Below are 19056 nucleotides of genomic sequence, written 5' to 3'. Positions count from 1 at the left end.
CTCAATGTTACACCAAGCATAGGCAGAATTAACAGTTCTAAGTCAGCACTTCAAAATAATCACAAGATCAAGATAAGTGTTACCCCATAAGCAACAACGTGACACCAACACTGTGTCCGCTCTCTTCTGCTTGCAGGAAACCAAAATTGGCTGCGTCCGTCTGGCCAACAAAGGTACGAGCGTCTTTCCACATGTGGCTGTGTTTGTCGTCTTTGCTTCCAAAACGGCTGCGCTGCTTGTGCTGACGATGCTAGCCTAGCCTTTACAGTCACGTCCAAACGTAATTGGATGTGTTGCGTCATCAAACCAGGGCCTATTGATACTTACATTTTAGGGGTAGTTTGGCCTTTTAACTGGGATCCGGGTTTTAAAATCTTTCAAAATTGGGGTTCCTGGATGGTGTCAGGCATGCTTTCAATTTGGAGTTTGCCGTTTTGGTCTCAAGTCAGCATTTGGAGCATGGCTCTGGGTTTGCCAAGCTCAGCTTTCAAATTGAATTTTAATTCAGGACGAGGCTTCTAAGTGACCAGAACCGGGTTTCAAATTTCCTTTTATGCTCTGGGTTTGGGATTCAAAGCAAGCTAAGTAAGTTTTAAAGCAGTATTCTAAGCTTCAGACAATTCCATAATCTTCCCACCGAGCACCTTGTCGCCGGGGTCCCAATACTTTTGGCCAAGTTGCGTTGCTCAGGTGCACCATCTAGCGCACTCGATCCAGCGCTCCTTTTCCTGCATCATCTCATGCCGCACCTGCTCGAACCTGTCAATCAAACATGGTCTTGTTTCCTGTGTGTGTGTGTGTGTGTGTGCGTGTGTGTGTGCGTGTGTGTGTATGTGTGTGCGTGCGTGCGTGCGTGCGCGCGCGTGCGTGCGTGCGTGTTCCACACTGGTGCTGGCGTGTGTTCCGCCGAACTTTGTGGCTGGCTGCCCAACGTCTCGCATTTTGCAAAATAACCAACAAAGACGTGAACACGCTGGCTTAGGGCGCGGTGTCTCGTTTGCGGGTCAACCAAAGGCAGCTCCCCTGGGATGTCTTCCAACGGTCATGTTGCCGAGTCAAATGATCGTTTTTCCAGCTTTTTGAATTTTGCAACTAGCCACAAAGTTTTGCCCACCATGGTGTTCCTCCTCTGTGCTTTTTCCTTCGCCTTTTGGCTGTGTGTCCTGTCGCTTTGTCAATCTCAACGCTGTCAAATCCTTTGCTCTTAGCCGCTCTTTCTTCTTTCCTTGTTTGTCTTTGTTCCCCTCTCACGCTGGCCGGCGGCGGGACGTGTGGCCCCGGTGCTCCTTAGTGGTGATAGGTAGGGGACAAATAACCACGCCGTACATTCTAGTCATCCCCAGCGAAGGTGATTATTGCTTTACAGGCAGACTATCTGCTTCCCGTCTCATCACACAATCGCCGTCGTCCACACGAACCCCCCCCCCTCCCCTGAAAAGAAAAAAAATCTCCCTCATGTTTGTCACCCACCGCAAATCGGACCCCCTTCCGTCATCACACTGACTGCGTCATTGATCCTGAACTGATTTGGTCCACGTGCGCCACGGCCATCCTGCTGCATTCTGTCTGTCCCTCCCTCCCTCCGTCCGTCCGTGTGTCGGGAAAGCGTGGGAGCGTTGGTTCCATCGCCATCACGTGCGTACCACGGCGGTACACTCACTGTGCTTGGTACTCAATGAGGAGAATTGAATTTCAATTGAGATGAGTTCACTCACTTTTCTTTTTCATTGGTGACCATGTTGCTCTCGTAGTACCATCCAGAGCCACTCGTCAAATGTCTCAACGTTTTTGTCAGGCACTTTGTCCTTTTGCAAGGACGAGCGGGCTCCTTCTTCGGGTGAGGGCCGATCTCTCCTGTATCCTTGGCAACCGTCTGAATGTACGCGCTTTGTCCGCATGAGCTGGCCAGCTTTGAATATGTGTCAGATGAGAAGAAACATGGGCCAAAGAGTGGTAGTGGTGACCTTCGGCACTGATGGTTGTTGCCCCGTGTCCCAGTGGCGGTGCCTTCTAATGCTCCAGTGGCACAATTTGACATCTAACGCTCACACGCTATCCTGGACCTTTTCAAGCCATCTTCTTGTCTTGCATGCGTACACGTTGGCACTCCCGACGCCATTTTGTTATTTATTCAGATTCCAGGATACTATTTGACTCTGATTGCCGTACGATTGACTTTGATAGCATCAAACGCAAAACCATTGCTGCAGAAAAACTCACGAGTCAAGCGATCTTTTTCCGCTCTGCCTACGAAAGAATACAGTTGACTTTATAAGATGAGATTGGCTCCACTGACAGGGATGCAATCTGATTTCTCTCACAATTGTGATCCGATCTGCGCCAGTTCCAATAGAATTTGGTTCATTGCCTCCATATTTGCCGATTCCAATTTTATGTCATCTGGACGATTTGTTCTTATCCCATTGGGATAGGATAGACTCCAATGACATGGTGACACAACTTGCGTGAATAGAATTTTTTGTTCCGATTCCAGTGGGATGTGATTCACTCCAATTACAAATTTCTATTGTTCACTCACATGATTTCAAAGGGATCTCAATTTGTTTTTTGATTCCATTGGATTCACTCCAATTGCGATGCAGCAAGATATGATTGATTGCAATTTCAGTGAGGTGATTCTTTCAACGGCAGTGCAATCGCCATACAATTGAAATGGATTCGCTGGCATCGCAATGCGACAGTGAGTAGTGGTGACCCCAAATGAACCGCTTACGTGGCAATTTAACTTTGGTCAGTTGTTCGTCAAGAAATCATGTGGGTTCCCGCTGCCGTTAATGACGCTAGCACTCCCCACTTGTAATTGGAAATGACTAGTTGTGGATTCTTTGTGGGAAAAAAAAGTGTGTGCACGCAAAGTGTCACTTTCAATGGACATTTCCATTAGAGGTGAGGTTGCCCGTGATTGTTACCGTCGGAGGCGCTGATGCAATAAGGCGCTGCCGGTTAAGTGAGTCGTGAGATTCTGGAGGGAAATGGATGCATGGCAGTTGCAGCACATTTCCTCCCATTCCTTGCCATTATGGGATGAAGTGATTCCTACCAGTGACAAATTGATTCATTCCTTTTTTCAACCCAATTAAAATTCAGGATCCTTCAAGATCCTTTTTTCATCCCAATTAAGGTTCAGGCAAGTCCAGCAAGGCAGTTTCTCAAAAATCCGCTCCACTTACTGTTCATGTTGATACAATGACCATTCGAAGCGATTCGCTCTATTTGCAATGCGATGTGATTCCCGTATCATTGTGATAGTTTACTATGCACCACAATTCACTCGAAAAAGGATCCGACCCAATCTGCTCTTATTAGAATGTCATGTGATTCATGACCATTGCGGTACGATTAACGCCAGCTACGATGCGATCTGATTCACTCCGATTACACAAATGTAAATAATTCCGCAATGCAATACCATGCAATTCACTGGAACGTGATACGAGGTCATATGGCTCACTCAAATTCGGATGATTCACTTCACTTCCAATACCGTGTGAGCCACTTACTGTAAACTTATTCAAGCAATATTCTTTTTGAAAGTTAGATTGTAATTGATCCACATTCATGCGATATTCTTTTTGATAGATTATATGATTTGATCTACCTCAATCCCAATGCAATATGATTCTCGCCAATTACAACATGATACGTTGCGAGTCACTCCAATTCATTGAGTAATTAATTGATATGTTTTTCACTCTGATTATCATATGATTTTTTGTCATTTAGACTTTCATGTAATGCAAATTGATTCGTGCCAATCTCAAGGAACAACAGTTCATCAATTAATTGACTAGAAATCGATTATCAAATTCAGTGACAACACTTAGACATTTAGAGCTCTCATTGAATTGTTCAAATGCTCAGAATTTCAACTTAGAAACCGCCAATGTTCTTTTCAATGCAACAGATGAGCCATTGCCGTATTCACAGTCATCGATATGATTTACAATGATGATTCATGATGACCGACCATGAGGTTTTTCTTTGGAAACAGATTGGTTGCTTGTTTTCCTAACTTCACTAAAGCTACGAGTCTTGTGATCACGCTTACCCAGCTGACTCAAAGACAGACAAGAGACTCAACAACAAAATACAGTATGTAGTGCTTCCATGCACGCAACGCACGTCGGAATCTTTCAAGTACATGCGCGCAGGCAGCATCGTTCACTTCAGTAATCCTGTTAAACACACTCAGTCATGCTAACACTAATCCATACAGGAGGCAAGCATCCCCCCACCCCCCCACAGCCATGTAACCATGTAATACACATGCACACTCAGGCTTGAGTTGCGCTAAAATGTATGCATTTTATGTGTTGAGTAAATACTCAATAATGTATGGAGGGGGCTACATTTCCACATGCATTCTTCTGCTGAGATAGTCCAAACATGTTTGGCATAGTCAACAAACACACGCGCACACTGGCGTAAAATCAAGGTGTACCTAATATCTCATTAGGGGCCAGTGCGAGAAGAATCAATCTTGTGTGTTTGGATGAGATTAACTTTTTAATATCTGCGCTCTCCGGCGTAATTCCCCTTGGATCGCTTCATCATGTAATCTGAGCGAGCGAGATGAAGAAAGAGAGAGAGGGGGGGGGAATAAAAATACATGTCCGCAGATGGATACAAATACGTGTATGCAGGAACAACACCTCCACACCGGATGATGATGATGAATACAATACTCGGTCTAGTTGTCGTGGTTACAGATGCAAAAAGACCTTCAAGGGATGAAGACGTGCATGAATCACGCTTATGCGTGCACTGTATCACATACGCAGATCGTTCTAAGATTATAAATTATCACTTCAAAGTTATTTTAACAACATGACAACATAGGACGTATAGCATTGCAAATGAGAAGTATCAAATACTAATACACTAACACTTGCTGCGCTAATACGATATTGCAAGATCCTGAGTATAAATGTCACAATGGTAGCTCAATTGCCCCGTAATGGGCTGAAATTTCAAGTGAGAACGAATCAAACGCGAACATGTTAACAATGGCGATACAAACGAATAATAAGATCACAAGACGAGTCCAAAGATGACATCTCGAAGCATTTGACACGCTGCCCTTTGGTCAAACGCAAAAAGCCAATCAAGGCATTTCTGTCCAAAGTCACAGCGGGCCATAGTGGAGGAATGAGAAAAGCCACTTTGAGCTCAGACCGAGTTTTGAACTCTAAAAATAAAAGCGGTTTGTCCTCGTGCTGACGCAGGTCCAAGCGTAAAACTTGTCCGGCCGCCCCCTCCTGATGTCGCCAGGCCGTGTTTCTGTCCGGAAAATGGATCTGACGCTAAGCGAGAGCAGCCAACAAACGCCAAAGATGGTCAAGTGGTGACAAACAGGGGTCAGCGAGCGCCTGCAGGGGTGCGTGATGAGGCTGCACCACCCCACCAAACCGCACGGGCCCTGTTTTAGGAGGGCAGGGATCTCACCGCGGGCTCTCGCCAAATGACAGAGCGAGCTTTTTGTCGCATGTTGTCCGTCAAATAAAATAGGATGGAATAGCAGAAAAGATACAGAACAGAAAAGCCAAAACCGCGCAGAGCAGCTAAAAGCAGATACAAGAGCGCAATGTGGGCACTGCAGATTTGCGCACTTAAGGCTGAGCTGGCCGCATGCGGCCCCGACTGGCTTTTTCATTGCGCTGACGCCAATGTTGTCAAAAGCTGAAGGCATGTTATTGATTTTGAGCATGGTGGAGAAAGGCTAAAAGATTTTTGCCGCTCTCCATTTATGCTCACATCAATTCTCCATCAAGTTCATCCGACTTGGGTCACTTGCAGAGTGTGTGTGTTGGTGGGTGGGGGGCGGCGGCCCTGCACAGGGAGCCGGTGCCGACCCAGCATGAAGTCAAGTCAACGGATGCAGCACTCGAGACACTCCATCCGTACGTTTAGAGACGAGGCGTCCGTCAAGTGGCCAAAACACGACATATGTCAAAGTGGCCCTGGTTTCCATCTCAAATGGCCGCTCATTTCAGGCGCGGCTTCTCCAGATGTTTCTGCCAAATCCAGTCAGCTTCAGGGGTCCAACTGATGCCAAAGACAAACGGGAGACTTTCTCCTTTTTACCCTGGCAAAGTCCAACTGGCTTTGGGGGCAGGGTCTCCAAACACAATGTCAACTTTTTGTCATATGTCAGTGTTGCATGCTGCGCAGCTCCCTGCATGGTTTTGTGATGGGCGACATCTGCGCGCGCGCGCCTTTTGCTCTTTTGCCAGTGAGCCTGCTTCGTGTCGACATGGCCGTGATTGTGTTCTTCCCGCGTAGGCGCCTCCACGCAGGACTCGGACACCACGGAGCCGGAAGAACCGGCGGACGGCACGGTGAAGCTGGCGGGTGTGGTCACGGGCATCCTCATGTTGCTCATCCTGTTCCTCGGCCTCGTCCTCACCTTCAAACGCAGGTCGGTGCTCGCGTTTTTGCTGACAATCACATGGGCCGCTCTGGCCTATTCCAGAGAATTCCTGCCGTGGGAAAAAACAGGAATGCTGCCATCTAAGCTTGAGATTTTGCACATAGATTTTGTGTTTTGTTTTGTCCGCACATCAACTTGATTGAGTTGCTTTCAAAAATGGTCCCAAAAGGGTGAAATGGGAGCGCCTCCAACTCAATTCAATCAGTTCACAAAATTAAACCTTCAGATTTCTGCACAAGGGAACAATTAACAAAATCGACATCAAAAGGAAGAAAAATTCTACTAAAGGAACATCAAATGAAAAATGATGAGTCAATCAAAACAGCTAGTGCAATATTTCGGTTGTGTGGGGTTTTTTTTGCCGCCATCACCTCTCTCCACTATCTTTATTCCTTCCTCTTCTTTTTGCTGCCACAAATGCCATCAATATATTTTGCTGAAATAATTTTTGTTTCATACTTATCGGCCGCATCATATTACATTTGAAGACCTACAATCCGAGCGAGCTTCCTGCCCAACTCCAGTATAAGTCTAATTTCTTATGACCGTTGACAAATGGACAAGAATTACGTTGCGTTTTAGCATTTCAAATTTTGTGAATGTGTATAAAATATGATTGGCTTAATTACGCTGACTTGGAAAAAATACTGACAATTTTAAAAGGGCTATCAAAAAGTATTGAGTAGGAGCCGAGTGAGGTTCAATGTACGGATGGACGGACGGATGGATGCAGTTGTGTATCCTTTGTCTTTCGCCAGTGGGGGGAAGGCAATGTGTGTGTGGGAAGGGGGGGAGTCGTAAATAATGTTCATTAGGATACAATGTTACGCAGAGGTGCACCTATTACAATTTTATAGACAAATGATACGATTTGTAGTAGGGGGGCGTGAAATATTTTCTTCTTCCTTCCTGAAGGGCAAAACAGAAAATAATTAATTGAGAAGCACTGCGCTAGGCACAAGTTAAAAATCCAAGACGCAACCCTGTCACGATCAGGTGGAAATGGAGCAGGACGACCACGTGCAGCTTGGACCAGGGTTTATTGGTGAACTCAAACTAGGCAAACTAACAGACTCGGCAACTGACATGACCTAACAAAACCTAACAACAAGACCGACCGAAAAAGACGTGAAACAAAATGACAGGGTGACATTACCAATGACAGCAACTGGAACCAAAAAGACATCATGATGTTAACACACAAACATAACTCCAACACCGAATAACCACAACCAATGATCCGACAGGGAGTGAGGGGCAGACAGGACTTATATACACGACAGGTAACGAGAGGCAGGTGGGAATAATCACACTGATCATGGGCACACAGGAGGGGAGGGGCGAGCACACAGACAGAAACCAAGACAACAGACACATAGTGGAGCAGTTGGGGACGACACGTGACAAACCCAGACTGTGTTGGCTCGATTTTTTTATTGTGATTAAAAAGGAATGAAATGAGAATGAATAAAAAAATAGCCATCAAAACACGTCTCCTGGCATTATCACGGCTAAACTACGGTGGGCTTCTCTCTCTCACTCTATCGCTCGCTCACTATTTTTTTCTCAAGCATTCTGACTATTATTACCAGCAAACAAGCAGCAGTTTGTGCTGGCTGATTGCTTTGCTGTGTTTTTTTTTTCCATTGCAGACCTCGATGCGGCGCCACTCAAAGCCTCCTCCGCTATTTGGCCACCGTGAGATTTTTTTTTTTTTGTCGGCATGAAAAAGCGCAAGACGGAGCCCAAGTGGCCCCTCGCCGCGCAACGTTCCGGACGGGTGATTGTTGAGCATCCGACCACTATGCTAATGCAATCATTGGCAGCGTCGTAGCGCCACTTTCCCACGTGTCAGTTTGCTGTCAACTCTCTTAACGAGCACAAGTTTGGGGAAAGCAGAGTAGGTAGCACATTTCCAGATGAAAAGCATGTGCCGACCACAAACAATGTAAACAATGTGGCCACTTGAAAGCAAAACGGCAGACTATCATTCTTGTCAGTCGATTCATGATAGATACGCCTCCCAATTTGTCTTTTTTTGACATCCCGTTGGGTGCAACTGAGCCAATGCAGCCTGCAATGTCTGCTTCCAAACTCAATGACGTACTTTTCCAATGTGTTGACCTTTTTCGTTTTGTCAAGCCAATTTCATGTTGCTGGCTTTGGCATTGTGTTTATTGGGGGGGTCCATTCGGTTGGATGAACGAGAACAATCGGGCATGACCTGTCTGCTTCGAGGCCAATTGACTACATTTGTTTTTTTTGGGTGGCTTTACTCCTGATAGACACGTTCACCAAATTTCATGGCGCAAACCTGAATTTTCCAAAGCAATTCCACAGGGGCTAGAATCCCTCAACCCTCATTTGAGCCTCTCATTGGCTACATCCATAATTCATTCATTACAAATGTGTGTGTCTCGCAAGGCCTAGGAGCCCATGAGTTTAAAAAAAAAAAAAAAAAAGCAAAAGCGGTGGCGCTCTGAGTGCGGCCAAGTGTGCGATGAATCTTTCAGGATGACTTTGATTCCCCTGGGTAAGGCGGCGAACGTCGCTAATAAAAACGCCTTAATGGGAATGTGATGTTCTGGCAAGCAGGTGGGCCCTCAGGGGGTCCGGGAAGCAGCGCCCGATGGCCCCAAGACCCCTGTCTCTAAATAATAGAGGTGAACGGAACGACATGATTGATAGCACGCGTGCTCTCTGATGGAAAAGGCTTGTTATTTAAACCTTTCCCACCCCGAGGAGCTTTTCTTTTAGTAGACAGCCCTGAAAAGCGCTCGAAAGCACCGATGGGAGAAACATGCATGCTACGGTGCGTTTTTTAAGTCAACAAGCAGAGACGTTGGATCTGAAGATGCTCTAACAACTGGCATCCTAAGCAGGGTTGATGCTAACGTCAGGCCCACATCAGGCAAAGCGATCTTAGCCAACAAGCAGGTGTTAGCATGGATGAACGATCATTGCCTTTTTATGTACAGATGTGAGCAAAAAGTCGGCCACAACAGTTGGCGGTATTTGTCTTTTTCTTTGCCTTTTGGGGGAAGAAGAAAAAAACTCTCTGACTGTGCTCTCTCACTGTCGCCCTTTTATGCCTCCCGCCATCCTGCTTCCTGGTTTTGGCTCTGCCCCTTCCCGTCCCACCAACACCTGCCTTCTTGCCCTTCCTGCTCTGATAGAGAGATTCACACGTGGAGAACTCTGAGTGTGGGGTATCGTATGTTTGCTTCTCAGCATGGCCTTTCCTTGTCCTCCTCCTCCTCCTCTACCTCCTCTTCCTCCTCCTCCTCCTCACCCACCTCCTCCACCACCTCTTTTATTTGCTTCTCTTTGTCTTTTCCTTTTTTGCTCCCTCTTTCATCTTCTCAGAAAACACACGGCAGCTAGCGCCACTTAACACCTTCACCATTCGGGAACGTTTCTCACATCTGTGCTTTTGTCTCGGCCATCCACTCAGTTGGAGCGTCTCACAAAGCAACGGGCTGTAAATTTCCTGGACGCGTGTGGGCGCACAGAGGCCCATAGGTCATCAGATGTTTTTGGTGAAGCGCAGAAGTCCAATTTAGCCGGCGCAAAGTCAAACAGCGATTGATGAGTGAAGACTCGGAGCGAGGCATTGGCTCAGTGGCCTTGGTGGCCTCGGCCTCGATACCGACTTCTGCTGTGACGCCAAAACTTTCTTTTTTTTAAAACTGCTTTTATTTGGATCCATCATGTGGCCACACCCTCTCGCTTTTTCACCACATAAGGCGAGTGACAAGTGCTTTCTGAATGAGTTTTTCAAGAGCAACTTGATGTCCTCACTGCCAAAAGACGTTTCAACTCAGCGATCACTTCATGCAAGTCGTAGCTCAAATTGAAAGGTGCTTTTGCTTTGTTCCATGCAAAATTGTAGGTTGACGTCATCACCGCAAATGTTCTCTTTTTTTTGCTCACCCAGTTCACGAATTATATAATATATAATATATATATATTTTGCTGTTAATAGAGTGGTCGAGTGAGTGACACGGTAGTGGCGGTTATGGGGTGTGTGTGTGTGTGGGTGCATGCGGATGGCGCTCTTGGGAATGTGGGTATCGATCCTGGAACTTGACGTGTCATGGCACCACGCGTTCGATTTGCCTTTCACCTTCTCTTTCTTTGTTCTCTCTCCCCTTGTCGTCTTCCGTTGCTCTTGGCGGGTGATGGAAAACAACATCATCTTTCTTCTTTTTTACACCCGGGGGAAAAAAAATCTTTAGTGGACAAAAAGCACTGGAACAACGCACAAAAACAAAGCACAGGACATAAAGTCAGTTGCATTTCTCAACACATTTCCAATCAAAATACGTTTTTCGTTACATTGAGAAAAATCACACCCATGAGGCCACACGTTTACAAATCAAAATGATTGTGATCATGAGAATACAAGTCCCATTTTAGCAAATCAGCTCAATTAATTAAATTGAATACTTAAGAACAAACAAATGGAATGATTGTGTGTTACCGTGCACTTCATAAAAGAACAGAAGGATATTTGCCAGAACTAAATGTTTTAAGTCGCCCCCTCCACATGAAATCATGACAGCATTTAGTCAATAACTAAATAGGAACTAATGAGCAAAAGAAAAAAAAAGCACAACTAAAAGTCTAAGCAATATTGATAATGTTGATGATAGTCATGATGATGATGCACAAAGTGCACTTCCCGCTATGCACTAATCAATTGACTGGTTGTGTTTGTCCTTCTTCTGGGTTGTGCCTTGTCTTCCTTCTTCTTTTCTCATCACGGGCCACGCTTCAGAAGACATGCTTATTCCTACTCTTATTACCTGTAAGTAAATGCACCATGACTTGACATGCTTAACCTTTCTCTGGTTCCCGCCTTGCACTTTGCCAGACACCAAAAGACACGTATGCGTGTCCCAATTTGCCCTTCCTCTTCCAACACACCTAAAACACGGACAGACTGTGTGTGTGTGTGTGTGTGTGTGTGTGCGTGCGTGCGTGCGTGCGTGCGTGTGTGCGCGCGCGCGTGCGTGCGTGCGTGCGTGCGTGCGTGCGTGCGTGCGTGCGTGTGTGTGTGTGTGTGTGTGTGTGTGTGTGTGTGTGTGTGTGTGTGCGTGTGCGTGTGCGCGCGTGTTGAACGTCCCGTCTGTATTTGGACTCCATGGAGAAAATTTGCAACACCTGTCCGTCAGTGAATGGAAAGTCACAGAGTGGTCGCAAAAACGGCACAACTGGCAAATTGAACGGAAATGAAGCAATCAAACTCAGACGCTTCTACAGAATTTGTTCCAAAGACAAGCTTTCCTGGAACTGGGCCGCCCAGACCAAAATGACGCTAGCCACACGTTAAGACAGCTTTTACTGACTTTGGCCTTATCACTTTTGAACTCCAAAGTTGGCCATCATGAGCCGTCACAAGCCGTCACGTTCACATGCGCTGAAACAAAACAAGGGAGCGGCGCGACGCTCCGTGGGATGACGTCATCATGCGGTCCAACGCACGTGCTCTTGACAGCAGCCGTGTCTCATTGAGATTATCGTCAACGAGCAAAAAATGTCAAAGATGAAGAAGATTTTTATCTGGCGCCTGCTCAGAGATTTTCATCTCTTTTCTTTCTTTCTTTCTTTTTTTATGATTGTGACTGACAAGACAGTCAAGGGATGACCGTGAGGCTCGGCCTTAGTCTCGGAGCCCTGTGACGGTTTAAAAATTCAGCCGCTTTGAAATACGGCAGACGTGTTTGTCATTGAGCTTTCAGAATATCGCTTAGTCTCCTCATCAATCCTTGTGACAAAAAAAGAAAGCAAAGCCGTTGGCACGATTTGAACCCGGAGCTTGTTCGCTACGCCAAGCCTTCGGGAGCGCCAATTAAGAGGCTGTCTTTTCGCTTCCCCCAAAACGGGCTTGTTTCATCTCATCCGGCTTGCCGGACAACACGGTGCCTGACGGGGACGAAGAAAAAAAAAAAGGCTGGCAACTCACACTCCGGGGGCACAAAGTCATCCGTGATTCCCACAGTGGTAAAAAAGTAGAAAAGGAGGAAGCGGCGCTCATTGCCACTTCCCAATTTGGCCGTGCGTGCATGCGTGCGTGCTTGCAGGCGTGCGTACGTGTGGTCGAGCTATTTCTTTCTTCTTTCTCCATTATTTTGACCTCCTCCTTGTTGCCATCATCCCTGCTTTCCCCGCTTAGCAAGGCCAAAGCCAAGTCTAGCCACGATTGGGACGTTGTGCTGTGTTGTGACCCTCTTTCCTGCCTTGTGTGCTTTCTACCAACAGGAAGTTGGCCAAGAAGCACAAGGAGACGGCGAGTAGTTCCACTCAGCAGAGGGAGATGGGCCCGGTCCACACAGCCGACAACAGTGCCGGCAAAGTCAGCACTCTGCACAAGGACAATCCCTTCGCCACCTCCAGCCAGGACCTCAATGGGTTCGGTGAGCTTACGGTCCAATTGTCGCTCTCTGCTCGAGTCCTCAGTACCGGCCGGCACCATCTTGATGACCGGGCGCTTTTCGAGTCGCGTCTGTTTGAGTATTACCACGCGTGCCCTCAAAGTGGAGTCCCCCGGGCTTGTGTCCTGGCTCCCCTTTTTCATGCCCGGTGCCGCGTCAATACATTGGCCGGGTTGTGTCTTGGAAGTGGCCCAAGAGTTGTGTCGAAATGCGTCATCTTTCCATTTCACAAATGTGTTCTGATACTTTTGTCCAAATGACACATTTTCTTCACTTTTCACTACAATACTTTTTATGTAGTGTTACCATGACCAAAAGTCAAAATCATCCATCGATGCTTTTTCGACTTCTCTCTGCTGTGATGATCACGCACGCACACTGTGTGTATGTTGAGCGTGTGTGTATGTGCGTGTGTGTCATAATTAGGAGGGCATTTTTCTCTTGAAAATGTCACACTGGCCTTTTGGGAGTGCTTAGCCATTGAAAGCGAAGGTTAGTAGAGAAGAGCAAATGAAAGAAAGTCAAGCAAGAAGGAGAAAGAGTATTTTGTCTCACTTCTTGGTGTACACTCGTCATCGCCGGGTCGTTGCATGCGCCCATGTGTCCCCTTGCTTGACCTTTAAAGTTGGGTTCCGAATGAGACCGCGTGCAAAGATCCCTTGCACAGGGTTCCATTTTGGGGCCTCTGCGCTTTTGCCGTGCACTTTATTTTGGTGTCGGACGGTCCTCCCTCAAGCGACGGTCCAAATTGCGGCGGCAGCCCGTAGGAAGGAGCACATAACTGACATTTGGACATTTGATTCGAAGTGGCGTTCGAAGGTGCAGCCCTGTCTGCGCAAAGTTGGGAGAAGAAAAGCCTTTTTGCTGTTGTCGCGTTGGTGTCACGTTCAGGATGGGGCAGGGTGACCAAATGCAGCTTGGACCAGGGTTTATTGAGGGAAAAGGGAGTTGGAAGGGAGGATGAAGGGGAACAGACAAACCGGAACGGGCAAACTAACATGACTTCCTGACACAGGCACTAAAACTAAACTAACTGAAACCGAGAGACAAGAACAGAAGACAGAAGGACGGGAGACACGAACAGAAAGACGAGAGACTAGAAACTAGAACGACGAAACAAGAGACTAGACGAGAACAATCCGACAGGGGAGTGAGAGGTAGACAGGACTTAAATATGCAACAGTAACGCGAGGCTGGTGAGGGTGATCACACTGACCATGGGCCGACATGGGGGGGGTTAAGTACACATAGACACAAATGGAAACTATGATGACATAATAGAATGACCGGGGATGAGCCGTGACAGTTGGCTGGTTGAAGTTTGCGTGTTTGCTTTTGAGTTGTAATATTTGTCGGCGGCTGCCATTTTTGTCAACGTCTGCTTGCTTTGCATATGGGGGTGCCTCTTTCTATTTTTTCCCCTTTTAAGGTGTTCTATGATGCTTTTTGCCTATGAGCTTACTGAGTCCTGTTTGCTTTTGAATTGTAATATTTGTCGGCGGCTGCCGTTAGTGTCAACGCCTGCTTCCTGCTTGCTTTGTGTATGGGCAATTGATGCCTCTTTCTATTTTTTTCCCCTTTCAAGGTGTTCTATGATGCTTTTTGCCTATACGCTTACTGAGGCCTTATCTGTTTTTCCCCCTTCTTCTGCTTCCTCAACTTGCTTCCTACTGCTGCCGTTTTCCATCTTGCCTGCTCTTCACCTGCCCTTCCTCATCCTCCCCTTCAGCCTCCCCCTCTTCCTGCTCCTTCTCCATGCAGACAAGCAAGACGCTGCAGAGCAAATCCCTGCTCAATTCCTACTACTCAGGTACGCATACACGCACGCATTTCCCAAAAGTGTTTTTCCTCCACGTTGAGACATTGGAGGTGGAAATTTGCATGATGGCTCACCTACCAGGCCTTTGAACATTTTGGGGGGAAAACATCAAAGAAAAGATCATTTGTTTCAAGGATAAGATCTGAAGATGGAAAAAAAATCCCAGACGTAAAAAAGAATTTCAAGCTCCAGCACAAATGGATGGACGGCGCAATATTTACTATATAGTTACTCATTTCATGCAATTATTAGGGTTGAAAAACTTTAAGAAGACTCCACTACAAACTAGAGATGGAGGTTTTCTCTTTGGGTGCGGAGACAAGCGCTCCAAAACTTGCATTCCACCGCCGTTGCCTTTTTGCTGTGATGTTTGTAAACTGCAATGCAAATTTAGCAGAGCGGGCTTGAGACTCGTGCTGCTGGAAATTACTCATTCAACTGTTCTTACGCAACAATGGAGGAAAAATCAAATGTGGTCGATGGCGTCGTATCTCCTTGCTTGTCACGGTCATTGATTATTGCGGTGCTGATTATTGTGGTGTTTTCCAGTGTCCAAAGAGCCTGCATCTGCTACTGCATCTCTGGGTGAGTCACCTCAGCATTAGCATTAGCATTCACAGCATTCTTTGTGTGTGAACGCAAAAACATTCCACGTCACAGTAGCATACTCACACCCGTGTTCTTTATCCTCTGTGAGGAGCTGACGTGCACTCGTCTGCCTTCTATTACCCTCAGGCGGGCCAGCGCACGATGGCTCTTCAGCTCATGCTTGGTCTGACAGACAAAGAAACTTTGATTCATTTCAATTCCATTTAACTATGTCTGTATGAGCAACTACATAGTCACTTCAATGTAATTAATGTGTCTGTTTTGTCATGGACAGAGTGTTGAAAACTGTTTTCTTCCAATATATTTTTGCAAGTTTGAGTGGTTTGCAAAAAATGGGCCAGCCGCAAGGAGGAAGTTCTTTGACGACAAAGAGAAAGACGCATGCACGTTGACGTATCAGAGGCGGCACGAAGGAGCTCGGCTGAATCCGACATGCCAAGCGTGCTGGGATTTAGCTGTACGCGTGTGGGCGGGGGAGGGGGTTTAAGCGTAAGTGCGTGTGTTGGTGTGTGTTTTGCGTGTGCTGGGGCAAGTGTGTGTTGCGCATATGTTTTATGTGTGTTTGCCGTAGCCTATATATGGTTTGTGTGTGTGTGTGTGTGTGTGTGTGTGTGTGTGTGTGTGTGTGTGTGTGTGTGTGTGTGTGTGTGTGTGTGTGTGTGTGTGTGTGTGTGTGCGTGTGTGTGTGTGTGAGTGCGCGCGTGTGTGTCTGTGTGTACGTGTGTGTGCATGCGTACGTGCGTGCGTGTGTGCGTCGAGTCGCAGCTGCCCCGTCTTTGTGCTTGGCTCAGGTGTTGTTCTGGGCCCGATTGGCCACACAACAATGGCACGAATCCTCCGCGGGAAAGCTCGAGGACGCGCCAATGTTTTCCGCAGTGATAAACAGGATGTGCGCCAGGGTTTTGCACAGGAGTGTGTTAATGCTGATTCCATGCAAATCCTGCGGATCAAGATGAAGGACGGCGCGACGTTGCGCCTGTTATATGTGCAAACACGTCTTGCGCCCATAATCAATTTCCTTCGATGCGTCTTCCTCGTTCTGCGCCCTCGTCAGCTTATTGTGTTGCCACAAGTGGAAATCTGAAATGTTATCTTCTCTTGTCCTCTCCTGATGGCATGTTTTAACATAGAGACATTATTTTGGTTTACAGGCTGATAGCTGCTTTTTCGCGGCGCAAAGTCACCCGAGCAGAAGAAAATTCCAGAAAAGAAGAGTTCGTCGGAACGAGTCTCTTGCTTGCTTACTCTCCTTTCTACAAAGATTATTTTCTTGAGTGTTGGATTTTCTGACAGCTTTTGATCTTTAGTGCCGTTTGGAAAACGGATCGTTTGGCACACAAAGGAAAGCTACCTCCAAAATGTGATGTAATACACACAAAAGACGTACAACGATAACAAAGCCAGTGCAAAGAATCAGCTTGCCAGTGTGTTGCAGCTCTGCCTCATGCTCGGTGCTCTCATGCAGTGATGCAGACACAAACAAAGAAGAGTTTCACAAATGCCAAAAGCTAGCTACTACAACTGCAGTAAAATGTCTTGTTTTTGAAGAAGATAAGAAATCCATGTCTGTTGACACGTGTTTGTGTTCAAATATGCGTTGCTTGAAAGGTTGCAACACTGCCGCTGTCAATGCTACTCATTGGCCCGCCTCTGGCCTTTTGCAATGTACTTTACTATAAACTCGTGTGGTGGTTAGAAATGTTGTTGACTTCATAAATGTGTTCAACTGTAAAGAAAAATGCAAACATCAGTACAGTTCTAAAGTAGCACCTCAGATAGACCAAGTATGTGAACAAAGTATTTGTGCTGGTTTCCTTCCCACCACTAAAGCCCAGCGTCCACCCCCCACCCGGACTTCAATTTACTCTGGGGACATCCTTGCCTTCAGAAGATACTCTGTTTCATAATAACCCTAACCCCCAAATCCCCCCCCCCCTCACCCAATTGAGCAATTACTATGCTATCATGCTATCTCATTCAGCTTAGCATTAGCTGAATGCAGGGTGATTATGGCTAATAGCAGTCATTTTGTGTGGCTGTAATGTGTCAGTGGCGGGTAATTGAAGGTGAGAGTGGGGTTGTAAGCGACTCGTTTTTAACCTTTATGTGCGGCCGCTCGGCGGAAACGCATCTTGACTCTGTGCTTACACAGCTCATATTTGAGATTATATATGATGCATTACCTTTACACTGCTCTTCGCCGTCATCTGCGCCTTTCCTTTCTCTCGTTTCCCTTCATCCTTAGCAAATGCGGAGAAAACAGCTTTTACATTTCTATTAGTTGGAGGATTCACTCGTTTAGAACTCTTTCAAATTGTACACCGTTAAGATCAACAGTAAAAGGTCAAAGTCAAAGTCAGCTTTATTGTCAATTTCTCCACATGCCAAAGACACACAAGGAAACCGAAATTTCGTTCCCCCCTATCCCACAGTGTCAAATAATGCCCTATCTCAGTGACGTGCGGTGAGGTTCATGGTTAGTGAGGCACTGACTCCTTAAGAGTCAGATTTACAAGTATATGGACCCAAAAGGATAGCTTATTCAATTGGCTACTGGTTATTTCATACCTCATCAACATTGTACGCATGGACGCCCACACATGCCACATACACACATACACACATACACACACACACACACACGCACACACACACACACCATCATCATCATCGGCGGTCACTCGGGAGGAGTATGATTGTCTTTCTCTCTGGGTCATCTACTTGTGGGTGGGCGTAGAGGCCGATTGGGGGTCCACATTTTTTTTGTGCAGTGTGGGCAGGGGAAAGTGGTGGTGGGTTGTTGTCATGCTGAAGTCTGTTTTTGTCTTTTCTCACGGAGTTGTCGTTTGGTTTCTGCGACACGGTGGAGTTCATTTTCGTGATGCGCTGCATCTTCTTGCACTGCTGCCCTCCAGCTGTTCCTGTTCAAGGCGATGCGCTCCAAGTCCTGAGATGTTATTTGGAATTTCTTGAGATTGGTCTTGAGGTTGTCCTTGAAATGTTTCTTTTGCCCACCTGGGGCTCGCGGACCTCTCTCCATCTGGGAGTATGACATCTGTTTGGGGAGGCGGGTGTCAGCCGTGCAGATGAGATGTCCTGTCCATTGGAGTGGTGCAATGATGCATCCCTGTTTGACCCCTGTCTCTACAGTGAATGGCTCAGTCAAGGAGCTGTTGTTGAGCACTGTGGCTGTCATTCCGTCATGTAATAATCGCAGTATTCTGACGTATTTAACCAGGCAACCATACCTCAGAAGGATGCTCCACAGGGCCTGGTGATCCACCGTGTCAAAGGCTTTTGTCAGGTCTATGAAAGCCATGAACAAAGGTTGTTTATGCTCATGGCATTTCTCCTGGAGTTGGCTGGCTGTAAAAATCATGTCTGCAGTGCCTCTAGATGGACGAAAACCGCACTGCGATTCCGGAAGGACTTCCTCAGACAGTGGCAGTAGGCGATTGGCAAGAACACAAGCAAGTACTTTGTCAACTGTTGAAAGGAGTGAGATGCCCCTATAGTTTCCGCAATCCGCTTTGTCCCCTCTCTTGAAAATGGTCACTATCAGAGCGTCCCTGTGCTCCGAGGGGAGTACTTCTTTTTCCCAGACCTTCTGTCATGAAGTGAATGGAGCTGGGTGACCAAATGCAGCTTGGACCAGGGTTTATTGAAGAACTCAAAAGACAAACTATAGATGCTCAACTAGGGATGTGAATAACTGAACAGAAAGAGTTGATCAGAACAGA

The 19056-nt window shown here is 46.6% G+C and overlaps 1 protein-coding gene and 1 long non-coding RNA gene across 14 annotated transcripts in view; one reads left to right on the top strand and one right to left on the bottom strand.

The window, feature by feature from the left end:
• ptprt (protein tyrosine phosphatase receptor type T) overlaps nucleotides 1-19056 on the top strand; it is a 126012-nt gene that overhangs the window by 57300 nt on the left and 49656 nt on the right. For 4 of the 13 annotated variants that reach the window (XR_007484675.1, XR_007484674.2, XM_049734233.2 and 1 more), the window contains exons 15-21: nucleotides 137-173; nucleotides 1292-1348; nucleotides 6304-6439; nucleotides 9628-9660; nucleotides 12716-12870; nucleotides 14618-14698; nucleotides 15257-15292. Coding sequence is in view for 11 of the 13 variants with exons in the window: in XM_049734233.2 (XP_049590190.1) it covers nucleotides 137-173; nucleotides 1292-1348; nucleotides 6304-6439; nucleotides 9628-9660; nucleotides 12716-12870; nucleotides 14618-14698; nucleotides 15257-15292 (535 nt within the window). In the remaining 2 variants the exon portion in view is untranslated. Of the gene's footprint in view, nucleotides 1-136; nucleotides 174-1291; nucleotides 1349-6303; nucleotides 6440-9627; nucleotides 9661-11231; nucleotides 11262-12715; nucleotides 12871-14617; nucleotides 14699-15256; nucleotides 15293-19056 lie in introns of all 13 variants that reach the window. The other 9 variants (XM_049734240.2, XM_049734236.2, XM_049734241.2 and 6 more) reach the window with 6 other exon arrangements.
• On the bottom strand, nucleotides 4640-7686 carry LOC137840776 (uncharacterized). Its single transcript, XR_011087800.1, has 2 exons — nucleotides 7608-7686; nucleotides 4640-6500 (listed from the first exon to the last, which is right to left on the bottom strand). It is a non-coding gene; the product is annotated as an uncharacterized lncRNA (long non-coding RNA).

This window comes from Syngnathus scovelli, chromosome 11 (assembly GCF_024217435.2).
Source record: "Syngnathus scovelli strain Florida chromosome 11, RoL_Ssco_1.2, whole genome shotgun sequence".
Lineage (NCBI taxonomy): Eukaryota > Metazoa > Chordata > Actinopteri > Syngnathiformes > Syngnathidae > Syngnathus > Syngnathus scovelli.
The sequence above is the reverse complement of the archived record's forward strand: the minus strand, read 5'-3'. Positions and strand labels throughout refer to the sequence as shown.